We start from the raw sequence: 20980 nt of genomic DNA, 5'->3' as shown, positions 1-20980 counted from the left end.
TTAACTTACCTGGCTAAATCATATATATTAATATACTGAATAAAATGGTACCTTTCCAGTACTGATACTGCTGGTCATCTGATTTTCATAACTTTACATATAGAAAACTATATCAATAACAAAACTATTTCAATGTAAGATGTAAACAGTCTATAAAAGGCAAAAAGCATGGCTAGTAAAGGTTGCAGTGTAGCACTGTGTAATGAACAACATAGGAGTAATCTAGAAAGTAGTTCACATGTAGGTCTGTACAGCTTGGTAGTATTGCAGAAATACTGTGAAACTATTGGTTTTAGTACTTGTTAGTACAAAAAGTTGAGGATTTGTACATTCAGATGGGAAAAAATGCTTCTTTTCAAGAAAAAGTTAAACCTTCAGGGAAATTAGTTTCAGAAGCTGGATTAAGTGTGCTATTTGCACCTCCCTAAGTGTGCAGCTTCAGTGAAACTACTTTATAGGAGAATTAATCTCACAACAATTCTTTTGGGGTTATTAATGTAAGATAAGCAGTTTGTTGAATACTTGAAGAAATAACAAACACACTGGAGTTGACATCGTGCAGATGTCTGAACTGCCTTCACTTATATGATGAATGCTGAGCAATCTCAGAAAGGAGTTCTATTATGGAAATGGCTACTAGCAGCATATTATAAGCATTCAGGATAGAACAGGAAGTGGTCTGTGTTGGGAGCCCATGAAAAAAAAAAAAAAAAAAAAACTTGAACTGTTTGGTAAGCTTGATTTCCACACCACTAGTGGAGTGGAGTGGAGAGTCTCTTGCAAATTAGCAGTTTGGCTCCAAAACTGTAATAGCCTAATAAATTAATTCTCTTCAAGGAAGACACGGGGTGAGTCTATGGGTTTTATACTCCAGCAAGCTCTTTTAATCCAGGCATTCACAAATTTGTACAGGACATCCTTATTAATTAGATATTGGTATTCAAAATTCAACATATTTCAATATTGATACTATTCTCTTTATATGCATTTCAGAATGGATTATTCAAAATATATCTAGAACGAAATTCAAAGTCATAATCGGTTTGTATGATTGCAATTCTAAATGACTTCAAAACAACTATAGGCAAACAATGTTATAATGAAATTGAATGGAGCTATAACAAAAATTTGCTAGTGTATGGCATATATTACCAATATTAATAATGAGGCACCTTTAAATTTTACATTTCTATTCTTTCAAGAATTGTGTGGAATAACAGAGAATTTGAGAGAGAGAGAGAGAGAGAGAGAGAAAAATATAACTCGAAGGATTAAAAAATTATTCTTTGGGAATTCACAATGAGGAATGCAAAATCTTTAATTTCTCATAAGGAATAAAAAAGATCATAGTTTTGTTTTTGCTGCCATAATAATCAAGAAATTCAACATTAGCAAGATTATACACAACAGAATCAGCAAAAAAAAAAAAAAAAGACTACCCCTGGGTCATTTTCATTCTCCACTGTCCTGAGACCAGTTGATAAGTTACTGCTACCCATATGCAATACTTTGCATTTGTCAATTTTAAACTTCAGTTGCCACCTCTCAGCACATCTGCCCAACTTTTCAGATCCTGTTGCAGTAGCATGTTGTCATTAACAACCCTGCCATGTATCTGTACATTAATTCAAGAACTGTATTGTTCCTTATGTATAACTGCATATACCTTCTAAAGAGAAAGCATCCAATTTTGGGATATTACAACCCATGCAAAAAAAAAAAAAAAGATAAATAAAGTTTCTCCCTTATCACTGATATTCATTCAGTAAACTTTGAAATGCAGACCTAACTATTTTTGCTAATTATAACTATATAAGCTGGTCACAGAACCACATGAACCAAGTGACCAATTTTTTATGTTACTTGGGGGGGAGGGTGTAATGTGAAGGTATACAGTTTCAAAAATATACATTTGATTTTACAGTTGTAAAATTTTCCTTGGTTGTGCAAAATAAAATCTACTTTTTTATGCACATGTATTACATAAAGTCAATCAAAATGCAACGTTGTTAAATATGATGGCAACCAAGTTCCCCATTATATGTTTGCTGGATAGTCATTAAATTGTCTCCAATGAACACACCTAGCAATGCCTAGTTGATTGTCAATCAACTGTAAAACCACAGCTGACTGACAATCATTTTTCATGTAATTTTAGAAGGCTTGGTATGCTTATCCAATAAATGAAACTTTTTAAAATTAGTATTAGTAGTGGCAAATGATGCAAACTTATAAATCATCAGCTAGGAAAAAAAAAAAAAAAAAAAACTACACACTTCATCCATCCATACCCTCCAAGAATTTGTCTAGTTTTTCCTTGAATTTATTCAAATCACCCACTTCTAACACAACAGATTGTTGTAAGTTTGTTCCAACAATCCACTAGATGAAGGCAAACTTCTGCATATCTATCCTGCAACCATCCTCAAATTGAATTTATGCCCTCTCTCAGTGTAGTCTCGGCAAGAGGAAGAATGCCATCAACATTTAGTTTACTCAATCCATTCAAAGATGCAGGTGCCTACTCTCCAGACACTGCAATTTGCAGAACAGAAGCCTTAATTGGAAAGTGCACCCTTTTGTTCCCTTCACCAATCTAGTTGCCCTTCTCTACACCAATTCCAGCAGTTCCTAAAGTGAGACCTCCAGACCTGTATACAGTATTCATGATGCAGCTACAAATACAAGATACAAAGGGATAATCACCTCCTTATCTCTCTACTAGCAAAGTTTCTATATCACTGACAAAACCCCACTGACATGAGCTGTCCTGGTAGCCTGTCTGCACTGCTCAGAGAATTTCATATATTTGAATTGAATAGTTCTAACATGTGCACATAGGAAACTTGTGGCAGTACAAAGAGCTACAGAAATTCAGCACAGATTTTTACAATCTTCTTGTTCTATTTAAGAACATGTTGGAGAAATTGGTTAACAGAAGAGTGGTAGAATTACACATAAATGTGAATATATAAAATTCATGTTAAATGTTAAACACAATATCAAAATGGGTTTGCTTGCTTTTGACCATTTTTATATTTACTGCTTAACTTCGTCACCATACTAAAATTACTTTATTTACAGATAAAGTGCCAACAGCTTAACATTTTAATTTAATGTTAATTTATGCTGTATACAGTATTCAATATGAATACATTTCTCATTTTGAACTTATGTCCTAAATAAACAATCTCAATATGCAGCACGCAATCTCATTTTCTGTACTTTCATTATATAAAAAAAGTTCTTTTAATTTAAGAAAAATTATTTTTGCTGGGGATGCAGAAAACAATCTCAAATTTATTTCTTCTGTTATCACTAACATAATGACAACTACTTGTATGCTGAATTCATGCGATTTTTAATTAGTCTTTAAATGCATTTTGCAATACATTAATAACCAAGTCACAGAGAGAAAGAGATAACATACCTGAAGTGAAAAAAGACTTCTCTACTATGGTCCTCAGTTTCAATAAAGCCAAAGCTATCTTTCAGTGCAGCAATAAATCCACGATATGTGTGTCTGAAGCCATTACGGGTTCTATTAACAACTCTGATATTGGTTGCTACAGGGTGTCCATTTGTTCTTAGAGTTGTAAGAGTAAATTCTACCTGTTATAAATATTTCAATTAACCATAGATAATAAAACAATTTCTATCTATTCTACACTTATATAAGTCACAACTACTTATACAGTAGTGCCATACAAAAATTAGTTACCATAATTACTTTTGCAAGGTACCTTCTAATTTTTATTAAATCAGGGAAGGATGAAAGAGAAAAATGAAAAGAGGAGGGAAAAAAAAAAAAAAAAAAAAAAAAAAAATTTAAGCTGCTTGAATTCCTAAATGTTTTCATAAAAGTAAACTACTTTGCTTTTTTTTTCATCCTGCTGACATTGCAAAACCTCAGTTATCACCATCACTAGAAGCACATTATCATGGCTTGGGCAGTCATTCTTCTCACTCAGTTTGTTTCATACTACAGCCATCAGTCCCATCTACAGATTCCAATAAGCAAAAATTATCAAAGTGCTTTCTTTCATTACTAATATTACTTTACATTTAATTGAATCTTGACAGGATTTCTTGTTACAAGAGGTATTCACAGCCTTATAAAATGCACTGTTTGCTTGATGTTTGCAGAGCAATCGGGTACGGGACATGATACTGCCAAGGGGGATGTCTTTGTGTGTGCGCGATGCAAGGAGTGTATCGATATCAGGCAACAACTCGGCGTTCTTGTGGACCTATATGAGAGCTTGAAGGACAGGGTGGATGCCCTCGAAGAAACTAAATTGAGGGGCCCATCAAGCTCTCAGCTGCCCACATCAACGCCAGAGCTTGCACTTGGGCATCGCGTGACACAGAGACAACCCCTAAGGCAGAATGCGCTGGTCCCGAAGGAACTAGTAGTTGTTGGTGACTCTATTGTCAGGGAAACGGGGAACATGCTTTGTAAAAAAGATAGGTGGAACAGGACCAGGGTATGTCTGCCAGGGGCAAAGGTTGATGACATTGTAGAGCGAATATCATCTTTTAAGGGCACAAAAGGTGATATAGTTGTACACGTTGGCACTAATAATATTAAGAGTAGGAGACCGGCAGAATTACTTAACAAGTACAGGTCACTGTTGAACAAAAGCCGAGAATTAGGGTTGAATTTGAAAGTGTCTGCAATTCTGCCCAGACACGATAGGAGGGAGTATATGATGAGAGCCTTGTCGATCAATACGGCCCTGGAAAGATTGTGCAAGGCTCAAGGGGTAGAATTTTTTTCCAGCCTGGACTGTACTTGTTAACAGGAGAGATTGCTTCTACAGGGATGGGATACACTTAAATAGAAAGGGTGCAAGAATATTTGCTGATGCTATCGAGGAAGTGTTAGGTGGGTCGGAAAACTGCTAGCTTGGGGGGAGACAAAGACCAATAGATTGACAGTAGCCACTGGCAGAGGTGAAAGAGATTCTTGCACTGCTTCTATTAGAATGAGCAGAAGCCTGAAAAACAAGATGCATGGTATTTCAGAGACTGCTGGGAGCCATTGCGGTACAAATAAACACATGGGTTGTGTTAGGGTAGCTAAGAATAGAAACAGGTGCATGTATACTTGCGTGTACACCAATGCTAGGAGTTTAGTAAATAAATTTCATGAATTTGAGGTATTGCTCAAAACATCGAAGGCAGATATTGTTGGGATATCAGAGACGTGGTGTCACACAGATATAAGGGATGCAGAACTGGAATGGGGGAGGGGTTATGCTATTAGTTAAGAAACACATAAAAACCAAGGAAGTGAAGCCAGTCGACATCGCTGGACAGTGCAGTGTGGCGTCAGTTTGGTGTGACATAAACAGTGGGAGATCAAAATTGAGAGTAGGAGTGTGCTATAGGCCTAATGACTCTGATGAGTATAATAAGGAACTGTACAGGGAAATAGAGTGGGCCAGTAAATCAGAGTGTCTTATAATGGGAGATTTTAATTTCCCAGATATTGACTGGAATTTGGGGGCTGGTTACTCACACACTAGCAGGGCTTTTGTGGATTTATTGGATGATTGTTTTCTACATCAGCATGTTCGGGAGGCAACTAGAGGGAGTAATACTCTTGATTTGATTATCAGCAGTGATTCTTCATGCATTAAGAATCTGCAGATAAATGAACCACTAGGTGTCAGTGATCACAGTGTGCTGAAGTGGGATTTACTCAAAGAGGTAATTACCATTAGGGGTAAAGGGAAGGGTTATTGCTTCCGTAAAGGCGACTACGATGGACTGAGACAGTATTTAAATTCTATACAGTGGGACCAACTGATGATGTTACCAACAGCAAATTCAAAATGGGAAGCATTCAAAGAACTTATCTTGGAAGCTACTAGGCTTTACATACCAACTAAGAAATATTGTTCAAGGTTTAGGCCAAAATGGATGTCAGATGAACTAATGAGGCATATGGCAGAGAAGAAAAATGCATGGGATACATACAAATTAACACATGACACAGAAGCCTATGATAGATACAAGTTGATATGCAACCAAGTTACAAAGGAGGTTAGGCAGGCGAAGGCAGATTACGAGAAATCCTTGGCAAGGGATGCAAAGAAAAACAGCAAAGAGTTCTTTACTTATGTAAACTCTAGAAGGAAGGGGATGAATCAGATTGGTCCACTTGATATTGATGGATCAAGTGTTGATGATCCTGCTCAGGTAGCCAACAAACTAAATGAATATTTTGCATCGACATTCACACATGAGGAGTTATTCAGCGAGGGGAATGCCAGAGGTGTATTCAACTCTAGCAGTAAGCTACAGAATCTTGAAATAACTGGGAGTAAAGTGGAGGAGAAACTGTTGAAGATAAACACAAGAAAGGCACCCGGGGTGGATGGGATCTATCCAGTTATATTAAAGGAGGCAGCAAAGGAAGTAAGCAAACCCTTAGCCATAATTATGAGAGCTTCCTTGGACTCAGGGGAGGTACCCATAGACTGTAAATGTGCAAATGTGACCCCAATTCACAAAGGAGGATCAAAGGCTGACACAAGTAATTATAGACCTGTGAGCTTAACTTCTGTTCCAGGAAAATTAATGGAGGCACTGGTTAAAGAAGCACTGCAGGATCATTTAGACAAGACTTCAGTTATAGCTCAGAGAGCATGGTTTTGTTAAGGGTAAGTCTTGCCTGACCAACTTGATTGGATACTATGATGCAGTCACAAAAGAACTGGATGCAGGGAATAACTTTGATATTATATACTTGGATCTTAGAAAGGCTTTTGATATTGTTGCACATGGAAGACTGCTACACAAATTGGAGCAGTGTGACATTGGAGGCAAATTGCTGCTATGGATAAAGGGGTGATTGAGGGGGAGAAGACAGAGAGTGGTAATCAATGGACACTGCTCATCGTGGACTAATGTTATTAGTGGAGTCCCTCAGGGCTCAGTGTTCGGTCCATTATTGTTTTCTGTATTTATAAATGATATTGATGATGGTATATCAAGCTTAATGTCCAAGTTTGCAGATGATACAAAGGTTGGCAGGGTTGTCAAGGACACTACTGACACTATGCTGCTGCAACAGGATCTGGAAAGGTCGAGCAGATGGGCTGAGAGGTGGCAAATGAAGTTTAACATTGACAAATGTAAAGTACTACACATGGGAAACAGCAACCCCAGAGCAACGTATCAACTCTGTGGTACTACACTGACAGTGGTAGAGAATGAAAGGGACTTGGGGGTGGTTGTGCAGGCAGATATGAAGTTCTCTGAGCAGTGCAGACGGGCTGCAAGAGTAGCTCATGGAGTATTGTCAATGATATACAGGAATTTTTCCAGCAGGGATAAGGAGGTGATTATTCCATTGTATAAGGCGATGGTCAGGCCACACCTAGAGTACTGTATACAGGTCTGGAGGCCTCATTTCAAGAAGGATGTAGAGCTTCTGGAACGAGTACAGAGAAGGGCAACAAGATTAGTGAATGGAACAAAGGGGTGCTCTTACGAAGAAAGGCTTAATTTTTGCAAATTACAGTGTCTGGAGACTAGGCACCAGCGAGGTGATCTGATAGAGGTGTATAAAGCCTTGAATGGTTTAAGCATGTTCAATGCTGATGGGATTCTTCCTCTAGCTCAGAAAAATCACCTGAGAGGGCATAAATTCAAATTGAGGAAAGACAGATGTAGGATAGACGTGCGGAAATTTGCCTTTAGCCAGCGGGTGGTTGGTTGGTGGAACAGACTTCCATCCCTTGTGGTGGAGGTTGATAGCCTAAATAAGTTTAAGGCTCAGCTGGACAGGTATTTTGAACGAACAGAGGGGTGAAGTGGAAGTGGGTTTTTTTTTTTTTTTTTGGCTGATGCTGCATAAGCTTGCTTTCTTGCATCAAATGCCTCTACTAATGCTAATGCTAATATATATATATATATATATATATATATATATACACGGTTAAACAGGAGACAGCTGTATAAAGCAATGTTTGTTGACTGTCCACTTTTACTTCTGTGGTATACAAGACATCAACTAATTGGGTACTACTAAAAAGAATAAATGCACAAGGTGTAATAGTTTACGGATTGGCATCTCACTATAAGAATATCAGTGATATATCATCGTATTTTTCCATAGTAGTAAAATTATGGAAGTAGTGCAAATGGCATCGATTTAATTGTATATCATATTGTGACTACCTTCAATGAGTTACCACGTATTGCACTATCTAGAATAAGTAACGTTTCACCAATGGAGAAGGCTAGTTACTTATTCTTGGGGGAGGGGGGGGGTGTACCACCAACCAGATAGCACCGTTTCAAGGCTTGTTGGCCTATCGTCGATGGGCAGGTGTTGCAATCATGCCAACCCAGTTGTGAAGTATAACTCCACAATGTGCATATTATTATTATAGTAATAAGAAAATGCACACCAACTGGCATCTCTCATATTGTGTTATTATAGTAATAATAACTAGTTGTACCTGGCATAACATATGCCATCAGCATCATAGCTTAAAGGTTATTAATTAAATATCAACACATTTTATTTATTCATAAATTTCATTATAAACAATTAAAAATTTTATTCTTCTTCTCAGAATAAAATTTTTTATATTGTGACTACCTTCAACGAGTTACCACGTATTGCACTATCTAGAATAAGTAACACTTCACCAATGGAGAAGACTAGTTACTTATTCTTGTGGGGGGGGGGTTAATGAGTCCATTGATCTAACTCTTGAGAGACCAACATAGTTGCCCGTGACTGAATACAAGTTTCGGAAAGTATAAGCACATTCTTCTTTCAAAAGCCTGTTCCTGTGACTTGGTCATTGAAAATGCTAAATATACAGAAAACTGCCTTCTTTTGAATTTGAAAGGCATATTTGTATCAGATGGAATAGAGATATTCGCAGTATGAGGAACAGCATCTAAGTTCAATCCATCTATTACGTGAGCCTCTACAATGTGTCTTTGTAGACGTGTAAATATCAATCTTGTTCCATTGCAGAGCCCCCACGATGGCATAAGAGTCCATAGTAGCATGATTACTTTCAGTTTTAGCTCGTGAGGAGGCATTACTGTTAGTTTAAGCTGTTGAGAATTTCTTCAGGGTATGCCAGATGCTCACTTGCTACAGTATCCACACTTTTGCTGTAAACAATCACTTCTCCAGGAATATGGTCTAACACTGTTGTTCAGTTACAAAGAATCCTCATTTGTAACACTTAGTATTGCTCTGCCTTTGAGTTGCTGAGCTGTAACAGTGTTGAAGTTAATGTCACCATAGAGTTGTTCTACAGCGTCTTGTGTGTTTGAAAAATAGGCTGTAGGAGAACTTAGTTGCACCACTTCTTCCATCGCCTACTTCTAATAGCCAGTCTGAAAATTCCTTCTCTCTTGCTATTGTTCACATATTACGTGTAACTTTTAGTACATGGAATTGGGCCCATAGCTTATGTTTCTTTATACAACTGGCAATTAGAGATCTTCAGCCTCATAGTTTCACTGGCATGACTTGCCTGAAGTCTGCCTAATAGTGTAACTCTCTACAAAAGATTTGTCTAATCCTGTCAGATCGCACAGTAGTCTGTCTATGCTTGAAAGGCACGAATGTGTCACTGGTGCTTCATCCCACTCTCAGTTTTGATTGTAGAAGTGCCTTAGCTTCCACTGTGTTTGGCTTTAAATTGCATGTTGAAGTGGCATTCAGAAGCAGCGGTATCTTGAATGTAGAGTGAGTAGTTCTGCCTCCTGTTAACAGAGTTGCTGCAATACCTGTAGATGCAACAAGAGTAACAAATCTCCTTTGCCTCAAATGGTATGTATACAGTTGAGTAAAGAAATGTTTTTCTAGTTCCAGCCAGACCATCTAAAAAAAAAAACAGGTATGATTAGTGTTTGACTTATTGTACATGGCATCAAGAATAATTTCAAATGCCATTTTTTGTTCATTGTTTAATTTTTCTGTATTTGCGATCTTTGGCTTGTTCTTCCAAAATGTCAAATGATTGACAATGTGGAGGTGCTCTCATCATTTCAACAGCTGGTAGATGCACTTTTCGAAGGCTCAGAACAATTTTTCAACATTTCATTTATATCTGCAAGAACATAGAGGGCCTGTTTCTTCAGAATAACGTCTTATGAAATCTTCACTCATGCCCTGCTTATGTCTTTCCCATAGTTTAGGTACATCTTCAGGTTCACCAAATCCACATATCATTGCAAACAGTAAAGGTATATAACTTGGTGTAGGTCCATTACCTTGAAAATAGTGTGTCGTGCCATATGCTGTCTCCTTTCAAAAGTCCATGTTTTCTGCAAGTGTGCTGAAATGTTTCACAGAGTTTTCCATTGATCATTTGTAAATGCTCAAAACTTGTAAAAAGCATGCGCAGATAGTAGCGCTCACTGCCTTCGACACTCACAACAGGCATTCGTCTAATAACACCATCTCCACCTCCTTGCCCACATTTCCATTTGCCTAATTTTTTCTCAAATACATAGTACTTTATCTCTGCATAATTTAATATGCATTGCATGCACATCTGTTTTGTTTAATTCAAACCATGCCTCCAGCAGTCTTTGTAGACATTTCCTGCTGCAAAGCACCTCTTCTCTGTCCTCTTGGAAGATCACCTGCTGTTCATCAGGTAGGTGCACTGCAATCTTATAATGGAGTGCGACTTCACCGAAATCTGAAACCTAACCAAATGCCACATTGCTTCAGAAGATCACTTGGACTAACGTATCGCTCATCAAAGGCCAAACTATCATTGGTACTTTCCCTCTGTAATCGTACAGATGCTGTATCATAACCTTTATAAAACATATTTATAGAAGTACTTTACACTCTTCATGGAGGCACACACTTCCAACATTAATGTGGGCATTGAATTTCTTTGACAACCATGGATTATAGTATTAGTAATGGCTGCATGGTGCAAGAAACCTATGGCTTATGCTGCACCAGCCAAAAAAACCCCTTAATAAAACACAATAAAAAAAAAAAAAAAAACCATAATTACTAGTAATAGAAAAGGAAATTAAACCTATCATCCTATGCGTTTCCCTCACCTGAAGGTATTACAGTAATACCCCGAATTACGCGAACTCGGAGTTACGCGGTTCTTGATTTTTTCGTTTGGCAGCACTGCCGCCCACTATCTTCAAGGTCGTTTTTCTTTAGGGGAAACACATTTCACCATAATATCGTAAAAACCAACACAATTCCAGCTATCGGTATGCAATTAGATCGAGTTTACTACCAGTTTATAACAGATTCCACTAGCAGAAATGCAACTGGATTTTTATTGTTTTATGGCAGTAATCCCTAGAAATGTGAGGTGTTAATAGTGTATCTCTGCTTTTATGGTGTTGTTTATTCAGTTGCTACATGCACGCAGCTTTGTTTATGCGTATCAAGCGTGCCTCCTCGTTTTGTAATTGTGCTTTATATTCCCTAAAAATGAGTAAAATACTTAAAAGGTGTGAAAAGGAAGTGTACTGAAGACACTGCAGATTCAAAGAGAAAAAGAAAAGCAATTATCGATGAACAGAGGCGGACTGGGTCAAAAATTCTTACCCGGGAAAATTTATAGTGGCCTCATACTATGGTTTATGGCCAAAATCACACAGGCCCGCCGGGGTTTTCCCGGTAAGGCATATGGCCATTCCGCCTCTGTCGATAGAGAAAAAATATGAAATTGTGAAACGCTTTGAGCGAAATGAAAGACCATGTGATATTGCAAGTGCTACAGGCCTAAATGAGGCAAATGCGTAAAGCACATGACAATTGCAAACTTGACAGAAGGTATCAGCTAAATTGAAAAGGGCTTAAAAATTTTAGAAAACAGGCTACAACGAAGAACGCGTTATAGCTACAAAGTAAGGAATGAAAAATTAGTAGCTTGCTACGAAGAAATTCTGCGTGAAAAAAAGAAGTCTGTGTCGTCAGACGAATTTGTTAGATTTTATGAAGCCATCAACATCGAAATAACTTTTTTGCGTAAGTCATTTATTTTTTAAATACATATTTTGCATTAATATGTATAAAGAACTGCGATTTTATTAATATTTTTCTTTTAAACTAGTGTTTTTGTTAGTCCTTGGTCCCAATTAAACAAAATTTATATGTATTTATATGCAAAGTTGTACCCCGACTTACGCGAATTCGACTTAAGCGATTTTCATCGGACCCACCTATCGCGTAACTTCGGGGTATTACTGTATACAGATGTTCTTTGAATTTCCCCAAACTATCAGCCTCTACCACCAATGTAGGCAACTTATTCCAGTAATTTATAACTCACTGACTAAAATAAAACTTCCTGCAGTCCCCGTAACTTGAATTTATGTCCCCTAGTTCTAGCATCATTTATAATCTTGAAAATTTCATCCTCATTCATTTTACTGATGCCTCTCAGAGCCTTAAAAACCTCAATCAAATCTCCTCTAAGGTGTCTAGTTTTCCAAACTCTGCAACCCAGATATTTGAAGTCTCTTCATAAGGACGCCCTTTTGCAAATCTCACCAGGGTAAAATTTGGTGAGATTTTGCAAATCTCACCAAATCTTACCCATCTTTGCACCCTTTCAAGAAGCTCGATGTCTTTCTTTAGGTGCGGTCTCCCTACTTGAACACACTATTACAGGTGTGGTCTAACAAAAGCCTTATATAATGGGATTATCACGTCCCTATCCTTACTTGCAAAAGTTCGATAGCTCACTGATAGAACACCATGGGGCGTCCTTGCAACCTGTTTACAATGCTCAGAGAATTTCATGTCTGACTGTATCGTAACACCCAAGTCCCTTTCCTCCAGTACTGGGTTTAGTCGAAGTCCACCAAGTGAATAAGTTATTTTTGGATTACTGTTTCCCAGGTCTAATGCCTTATACTTTGTTGGATTAAAGCATAGCTGCCATTTTTCTGACCATTCCTGAAGTCTATCTAGGTCTCTCTGAAGAAGTTCAGCTTGACAGTGATCATTAACTACTCTACCAATTTTAACATCATCTGCAAATTTAGACATCATGCCCTCTATCTCTTCATCAATGTCGTTTATGAAAATTAAAAACAGTGGTCTTAATACTGATCCTTGGGGAACCCCACTTCTTACATCAACCCAATCTGAGGAATAGCCATTTATCACAACCCTGTGTCTCCTGCCCTGAAGCCGTCCTGCTATCCATCTAAGGATTTATAAGGTACAATTGATCTACTGTCCACGCCATGCTTTCCTAATTTAACAGCAGGTCCTTCCCTTCTCATATATTGGATAGTCATTAACATTTTCTGTTGTATCTATGAACTCTTTAGGAAATCCCTTACTGCATAGCCCTCTTTTCATGCACGGAGATGGTGCATTGAAGGTACCGCAGGGACCATGTAGCATGCACTTTGACGATTTTAAATAACCATGGATTTGTTTTTAAGTGGTAGTTTATGTTAGGCCTGACGTAGCCCGGTGGTCAGGAGCGAGAGTGCATAGCACGCATTCCTTGAGTGGACCGGGGTTCAAGCCCGTGACTACTAAATATGATAAATATTTGTATTGACAATTTATTGTAAACTCTACTGACTTGGTTGTCGTGCCGGAGTATAAACAGAAAATTTTTTTTTTTTTTTTATGACTCGTCAATGTCATCCTTTGTGAGTATTTTAGAATCTGTGTTTTGAGTGAGGAGTATGTGCGCATGTGGTAGTCCATGTTTCTGTAACTATCATGTAGATGAAGGCTATCACAGTACCAAAAAGATTCCGCTTGAGAATGTTGTCAAGCAGTTCTGTAAGTTTTATTTTGAACGCTTACACAGTTATATATCGGGTCTGTGTTCGGGTCATTGCTTCCCTTCCACTGCATTCACAATTTCAGGCCAGTCAGGATTGCAAGTAAATGTAACAAATAGATCAGGTCTCCCAAACTTTCATACAATTGCCATTGCATCTTGATAGTTTTGTTGCATGTACCTTGTGCTGCCTTGGAAAGTCGAAGGCAGAATTATCATCTTCCCTGCTCTCAAGTTTTGGTTCAGAGCTCTTGCCTCTACTTCTAATAATACAATGGTACATTTCCACTTGTAAATCTTTCTGATTATGGCATAAATAGTTTAACTTAGATCCTTCAGTCTTCACATAGGTGGCTACAATGTATTGTTGAAATAATTTCTCACTGCTATGAATTAGGCTAAAACCAGGTCTCAATGCAAGACTACAAGCAAAGAATTGTAATTATGTTACTCTAATATGTTTTGTGGTTCTTCTCTCTTCTGCATGTTGTAGTTCCTCGTGCCAACCACCCTCTCCGCATGGGAATAGCAATGGATACACCATTGGGATATATGCATATGTCTCTATTTGCAGGTGGTTCCCTGTCTTCTCCAACAAATATTTCAGCAACCTCCATTTTATATGTAGTGCATTATATAGTCTCTTATCTAAGTCTGGGTCTTCTATAAATACCATTCATTGTTGGATTGGCTTGGGTTATTTGATGCATTTGTTTATATGACTCAGCAAATGGGTTAACTTGTTGCAGCATCTCATCCAATTGTTGCATTACTTCGGCCATACACCCTTGGTTTGATTGTTTTTCAAGCTATTTTGTTGTTGCTTCAGCAGAATTGAAAATATAAAGTTGTCCCTGTCCTGGCTTATTTTCCTTGTTTGGATATAGCAGTGAGACCAAAGGGTAAATCTGGCTGTATATTCTAAAACAGTATGGACCATTTCCAGGTGGTGATTCAATATCTGCACCCATTGATGTGAAAGCCAATGCTGAGTTGTACTCTCATATATGTTATCTGTAGTTATTTGCTTCACGTGTATCCCCTGTAAACAGGTCTCTTAACAGAGCAGGTGTCTCAGACAGTGGGTCAAGTGAAACCTTTCCATCATGATAGCATTTAGTGTATTTATTCAATGTGTTTAACTCATGTCCCAATATCTTCCATTGCAATACTCACAGTAGTAACACATTTCTATGTCATGCTCTTCCACATTAATTACAGCTTGTTGATTATTCGCATCCGGTACTTCTATTTGATTAGTCCTATGGCATTTCACCTGTCTTTTCATTTCCAATCTTGCTTCTCTTCCTTCAAAGTTTTCTGTCCATCTTCATAGTTGTAGAGTCACGTTTCAGTCTCAGTCTACTAGATCTCTCCTCTGTTTCCTTAGCATTTATTCTACAGTTTTTCAAAGTCCTTACACAGTGTTCAGCCATTTTTCTTCTTAAAACTTAAACTGATTATGTTAATAAGTTCAGCTTTTTTTCTGAGTAAAGACATAAAAGAAACAGTCAAAATGGCAGTTACCTTTCAGACAAAAGCTTTCCTTTCTTCAGTCTAAAAACTTTAGTACAAAAATTAATAAAGAATGCCTGATATGGTGGTCATGAGAGGTGAACCCCTCTCATGACCACCATATATATATATATATGCACACCAACTGGCATACCTACCCACCCACCCAACAAGCCTAGAAACAGTGCCGGCTGGGTGGTGGTATACCCCGAGCGAGAATAAGTAGCAGTAGTAGTGGCATGTGATGCAAGAAAGCAGGCATATGAGCTTATGCAGCATCAGCAAAAAAAAAAAAAAAAAAATACAATCCCCTCTGAATATTTGTCCAGTTCCTCAAATTTATTTAACCTATCAACTTCCACAATGACAGATGGAAGTTTGTTCCAGCAATTAACCACCCGCTGGCTAATGGCAAATTTCGGCACATCTATTCTATACCTGTCCTTCTCAATTTCAATTTATGCCCCCTTAGGTTTGTAGTCTGAATAAGTGGAAGAATCCTATCAGAATTCAGCGTGCTCAACCCATTCAAGGCCTTATACACCTCAATCAGTTCACCTTGCATATGTCTCCAGATGCTGCAATTTGCAGAACTTAAGCCTCTCCTGGTAAGAGGATCCTTCATTCTCCTCACCAATCTTGTTACCCTTCTCTGTACACGCCCAAGCAAATCTACATCCTTCCTAAAATGTGGCATCCAGACCTGCACGCAGTACTCAAGGCTTGGCCTGACCATTGCCTTATACAGAGGGACAATCACCTCCTTTTTCCTGCTAACAAAATTTCTGTATATCATTGACAACATCCCATGACCTGCCCTGGCAGCCTGCCACATTGCTCAGAAAACTTCATATCTGACTGCACAATTACTCCCAGGTCTTTTTTTCATTTTCTACCTCCTTAAGTGCAGTACCACATAGTTGGTACGTTTCTCTGGGGTTACTTCTACCCATATGCAGTACTTTGCATTTTTCAATGTTAAACTTCAGTTGCCACTTCTCAGCATAAAATTTTCTAGATCCTGTTGCAGTAACACACTGCCATTACTATCATTAACAACCCTGCCAACCTTTGTATCATCTGCCAACTTTGATACTAAGCCTGATATACCTTCATCAATATCATTGATAAATATACAAAACAGCGGACCCAACACCGAACCCTGTGGGACTCCACTAATAACATTAGTCCACGAAGAGCAGCATCCATTGTTTACCACCCTCTGTCTTCTCCCACTTAACCATCCTTTTATCCATTGTAGCAACTTACCCTTAATACCATTCTGCTCCAATTTGTACAATAGTCTTTCATGCACAACAGTGTCAAAAGCTTTCCTGAAATCCAAATATGTGATAACAAAATTATTTTTTGCATCCAGTTCCTTTGTAACCACATCATAATAACCTATCAAATTTGTCAGACAAGACTTTCCCTTAACAAACCCATGCTGTGTCTGAATTATTGCTGCAGTCTTATCTAGATGATCCTGCAATGCATTTTTAACCAGTGACTCCATTATTTTATCCGGAACAGAAGTTAAACTAACTGGTCTGTAATTACTCGTGTCACCCTTCGATCCCCCTTTGTCAATTGGGGACACATTTGCACATCTCCAATTCATGGGGACCTCCCGAGTCCAAGGATGCTCTCATAAGTATGGCTAATGGTTTGCTTACTTCCTTTGCTGCCTCCTTTAATATAACTGGATAGATCCCATCCATCCCAGGTGCCTTTCTTATGTTTAACTTCAACAATTTCTCCTCCACTTTGTTCTCAGTTATTACAAAATCATTAAACACTCTGTTACAATTTGATAACCTTGTGGCATTTTCAAACCTCAATTCCTCATGTGTGAATGTAGATGCAAAATACTCATTCAGTTTGTTTGCTATCTGGGCAGGATCATCAACAGTCGAACCATCGATATCAACTGGACCAATCAGATTTATCCCTTCCATTTAGAGTTTATATAAGTAAAGAAATCCTTGCTGTTTTTCTTAGCATCTTTTGCCAAATATTTCTCGTAATCTGCCTTTACCTGCCTAACCTCCTTTGTGACTTGATTACAGACTTGCTTATATATATATATCATAGGCTTTGTGTCGTCTGATAATTTATATGCATCCCATGAATTTTTCTTCTCTGCCACAAGTCTCATTAGTTCTTTTGACAACCATTTAGGCCTAAACCTTGAACAATATTTCTTAATAGGTATGAAATGTTTAGTAGCTTCCACTATTAATGATAGTCTTCTCCACTGGTGAAGTATTACTTATTTGACGTAGTGCAATACATGGTAACTTGTTGTGAAGGTAGCCAAAATATCAGATACGATTAAATCGATGCCATTTACACTACTTCTGTAGTTTTACTATTACAAAAAATTATGGTGATATAGTGATAGAGGCATGTTATGCAAGAAAGCAAATGTAGCATCAGTCAAAAAAAAAAAAAAAAAAAAAAACTCACACAACCATTCCCTCTAAAAGTTTGTCCAGTTCCTTCTTGAATTTATTTAAGCTATCAACTTCCACAACGAGAGATGGAAGTTTGTTCCAGCAATTAACCACCCGCTGGCTAAAGGCAAATTTCCACACATCTATTCTACAACTCTCTTTCCTCAATTTTAATTTATGTTCCCTTAAGTTTGTAATCTGAGCAAGTGGAAGAATCCCATCAGAATTCGACGTGCTCAACCCATTCTACTGATACTCTTATAGTATCAGTTGAATGGGTTTACCACTGATATTCTTATAGTCTTAAAAATATACGTTGTATGGGTACACACACACACAATGTATATTTTTAAGCAATATTTACCAAAAAATCAGGTGATCACAACATAGCAACATTTCATGTTGCTCTGCTTCCCAGGACAACTGAAGGCTTTTGCTAACACTAGTATTGTTATTTTATCATTGTAGGTTTTTTTATGTATGTGGGCTGCAGTTAGTACCTCTATGATTTGATCACATGTTTAATTTACATTTCACACGAACTTTGATATGTCCAATACAGTCTGTTTAATATCAATATATCTTTAGCCCACATTTTCACAGTCCTAATTGTTCAGTATGGCCACTCCTATTCTTATTTAGTTTGTCAGGTTAATTCCACTTTTCTAGCTTTTCAGTTTTTTGTGTTTAGTTGTTCAAATATTCTTATATTTTGTCCGTAATTTAAATTTAGTCTTGCTTTTAACTTTTTACTAGTAGATTTTATTTTGCACATTTACATTTTTGTTAACATTTTAAGAAGTACATATATACACATTTTACATGTATGGGTTTTTGGTTTTTTTTTTTTTTTTTTTTTTAAGGAGCATTAGCAACTAAGGTCATATTGTCCCGGGATATGCGGTGGTCATTCTCTGACCTTTCCGCATCCTCCGTATTTGGTGGTGATGGGCTTGAACTCCGGTCTAATCAAGAAGCATGTGCTACACACTGCTGCTCCTTCCCACCTGGCTACGGAGGCGCCACGTGTGTGGGCCCTGAGAACTAAATACATGCATATTTTTCTAAGGTCACCTCAAAGTAAGCTACAGATCTTCCAGTAAGCGCTACCATATCTTATCTGTGTTTCTAATTAATTGTAGATGTGGTTTGACAGTTAGCAGCAAGAAACAGATTATAAAATTTTAAGCGGAGATCATGCCTGTTGGCCATTATTGTCCAACTTTGACTTAAAAATAGGAATAGCACGATTCTAGGTTTTAGATCCAGAAGCTGATGAAATTGAGTCCAGTGATATAAAAATACATGTTGAAGATAGTATTATATCAAAAAAAGAAGTAATGAATTTCTATGAATTCTGCTGTTTTCTGAAATAATTTCATTCTGATATTGAGTCAAAGTTTAAGTTTTCAAAAAAAAAAAAAATAAATAAAAAATAAATAAATAAATAATAAAATAATAACAATAAAAAAATTCACCCCACAGGGTCCAACTATGCTTATAAACTAACTTGTTAAAACTGCAAGTTTAATTGGCTCCAGGTAAACATGGAAATTTACATGGTTTTTTTTTTAAAAAAACAAAATGTAAATTCAATAACCAGGAAACGTCATTTTTTTTCTGGTTAACCCCCCATTTAAGAAATATTTTCCACTGAATGTCTTTATCAGTTGCGCTGAGACATCAATAGTGATTTTGTCAATTTAGCTAGCCATGACATTTGAGAATTTTCACAATGGTCGATGCCTTCATGATTATGAAATTGTTTCTGCTATAAGCAGGATAGGAGAAGGGGTAGTAACTGCATCATTTTCTACGGTAGTTACGCTATACTATTTCAGGTATCCTGTACTGCTGTTTTGCTGGGTGAGTGTGGACACATGCTTATTTAACTTTGGTATTTTATATATATTTTTTTATTATTATGATATTTTCTGTTTGTATGCCAGTTGCAGTTGGCACCTCTAGCTTTTTTTTTTTTTTTTTTTTTTTTTGTGGTTTACAGCAATTTCTTATGCAGTATAGTTAGTGTTTTTGTTACACCAGGAGCCAATGGCCAATGTGTTTTTTATCTGTAAACTCCACACTACAGATTGTCTATTTGTCTGCTTCATGGAGTGGAATAAAAAAGTGAACATCTGAATAAATATTGTTTTATTTATATCTCATGTAAATTCCTCCACAAGTTGTCTATTGTTTACACTTCAAATAAGTAATGCTTCCCCAATAGACTTATTACTTATTCTCAGTGGATATTTGGGCATGCTTAATGCTGATGGGATTCTTCCTCTTGCTCAGAATAATTGCCTGAGAGGGCATAAATTCAAATTGAGGAAAGACAGTTGTAGAATAGATGTGTGGAAGTTTACCTTTAGCCAGTGGGTGGTTGATTGCTGGTATAAACTTCCATCTGTCGTAGAAGTTGATAGCTTAAACAGATTCAAGGCAGAACTTGAAAAACATTTGGAGCGAGGGGATGGGTGGAATAAGGGGTTTTATTATTTTTTTTTTTTTTTGGGCTGATGCTATATAAGCTTGCTTTCTTGCATCATGTGCCCCTGCTAATGCTAATTTGGCCCTCACTGGAGGGTGGGTAGATACACAGTGGTATAATAACTAATAACGCAGTTGTGAAATTAACTCCACAATATAAGAGATGCCAATGGGTGTACAACAGTTTAAAACTGAATAAAACTTGAGGGCTGAAAACCTCACACTACGGAAAACTTACCAGACATACAAGTTAGTGTAATCATCAAGTCTGTACATAGTAAGTAAGTAAACCGAAGTTGATTACATGTTATCATATTTACATTTCATATTGTGAGTGCTTTCACAACAAGTTGCTGGTCATTATACTTTGAATAAGTAACACTTCACCAACAACTGTTATTTATTATTATTAACCATATGGTAAAAGGAAGCCTGAGGCTTAATGCTGCACCAGTCAAAAAAAAAAAAAAAAAAAAAATTTCTGAGAATCACCAAGAAAGAGAAGAATGATGTTTTCCAGCTCAGGATCCTGGGTGTGCCAAGCCCATACTCACCAGACGTGAGCCCCTGGGAGCCATTTCTCACAATCTCATATTGTGACGGCATCACAATATGAGATATAAATAAAATACCATGTAATCAGCTTTGGCTGTTTCATTTTTTATACCCTGCTCATAAATCTTTTGGCCACTGTTGGCAACACTGTTTTATACTGTCCTTCGCTTTTTC

At 37.3% G+C, this 20980-nt stretch overlaps 1 protein-coding gene across 4 annotated transcripts in view; it reads right to left on the bottom strand.

Annotated features, from left to right (window-relative positions):
• The window catches only part of Unr (cold shock domain-containing Unr), a 344942-nt gene that overhangs the window by 46441 nt on the left and 277521 nt on the right, over nt 1–20980 (bottom strand). For all 4 annotated transcript variants that reach the window (XM_090387109.1, XM_090387110.1, XM_090387111.1 and 1 more), the window contains one exon: nt 3431–3612. In XM_090387109.1, the coding sequence (XP_090243235.1) occupies nt 3431–3612 (182 nt within the window). The remainder of the gene's footprint in view (nt 1–3430; nt 3613–20980) is intronic.

Source organism: Mastigoproctus giganteus, chromosome 13 (assembly GCF_048544385.1).
Source record: "Mastigoproctus giganteus isolate SK-2022 chromosome 13, ASM4854438v1, whole genome shotgun sequence".
NCBI classification, from domain to species: Eukaryota; Metazoa; Arthropoda; class Arachnida; order Uropygi; family Thelyphonidae; genus Mastigoproctus; species Mastigoproctus giganteus.
This window is presented reverse-complemented; position numbering and strand designations above follow the sequence as displayed.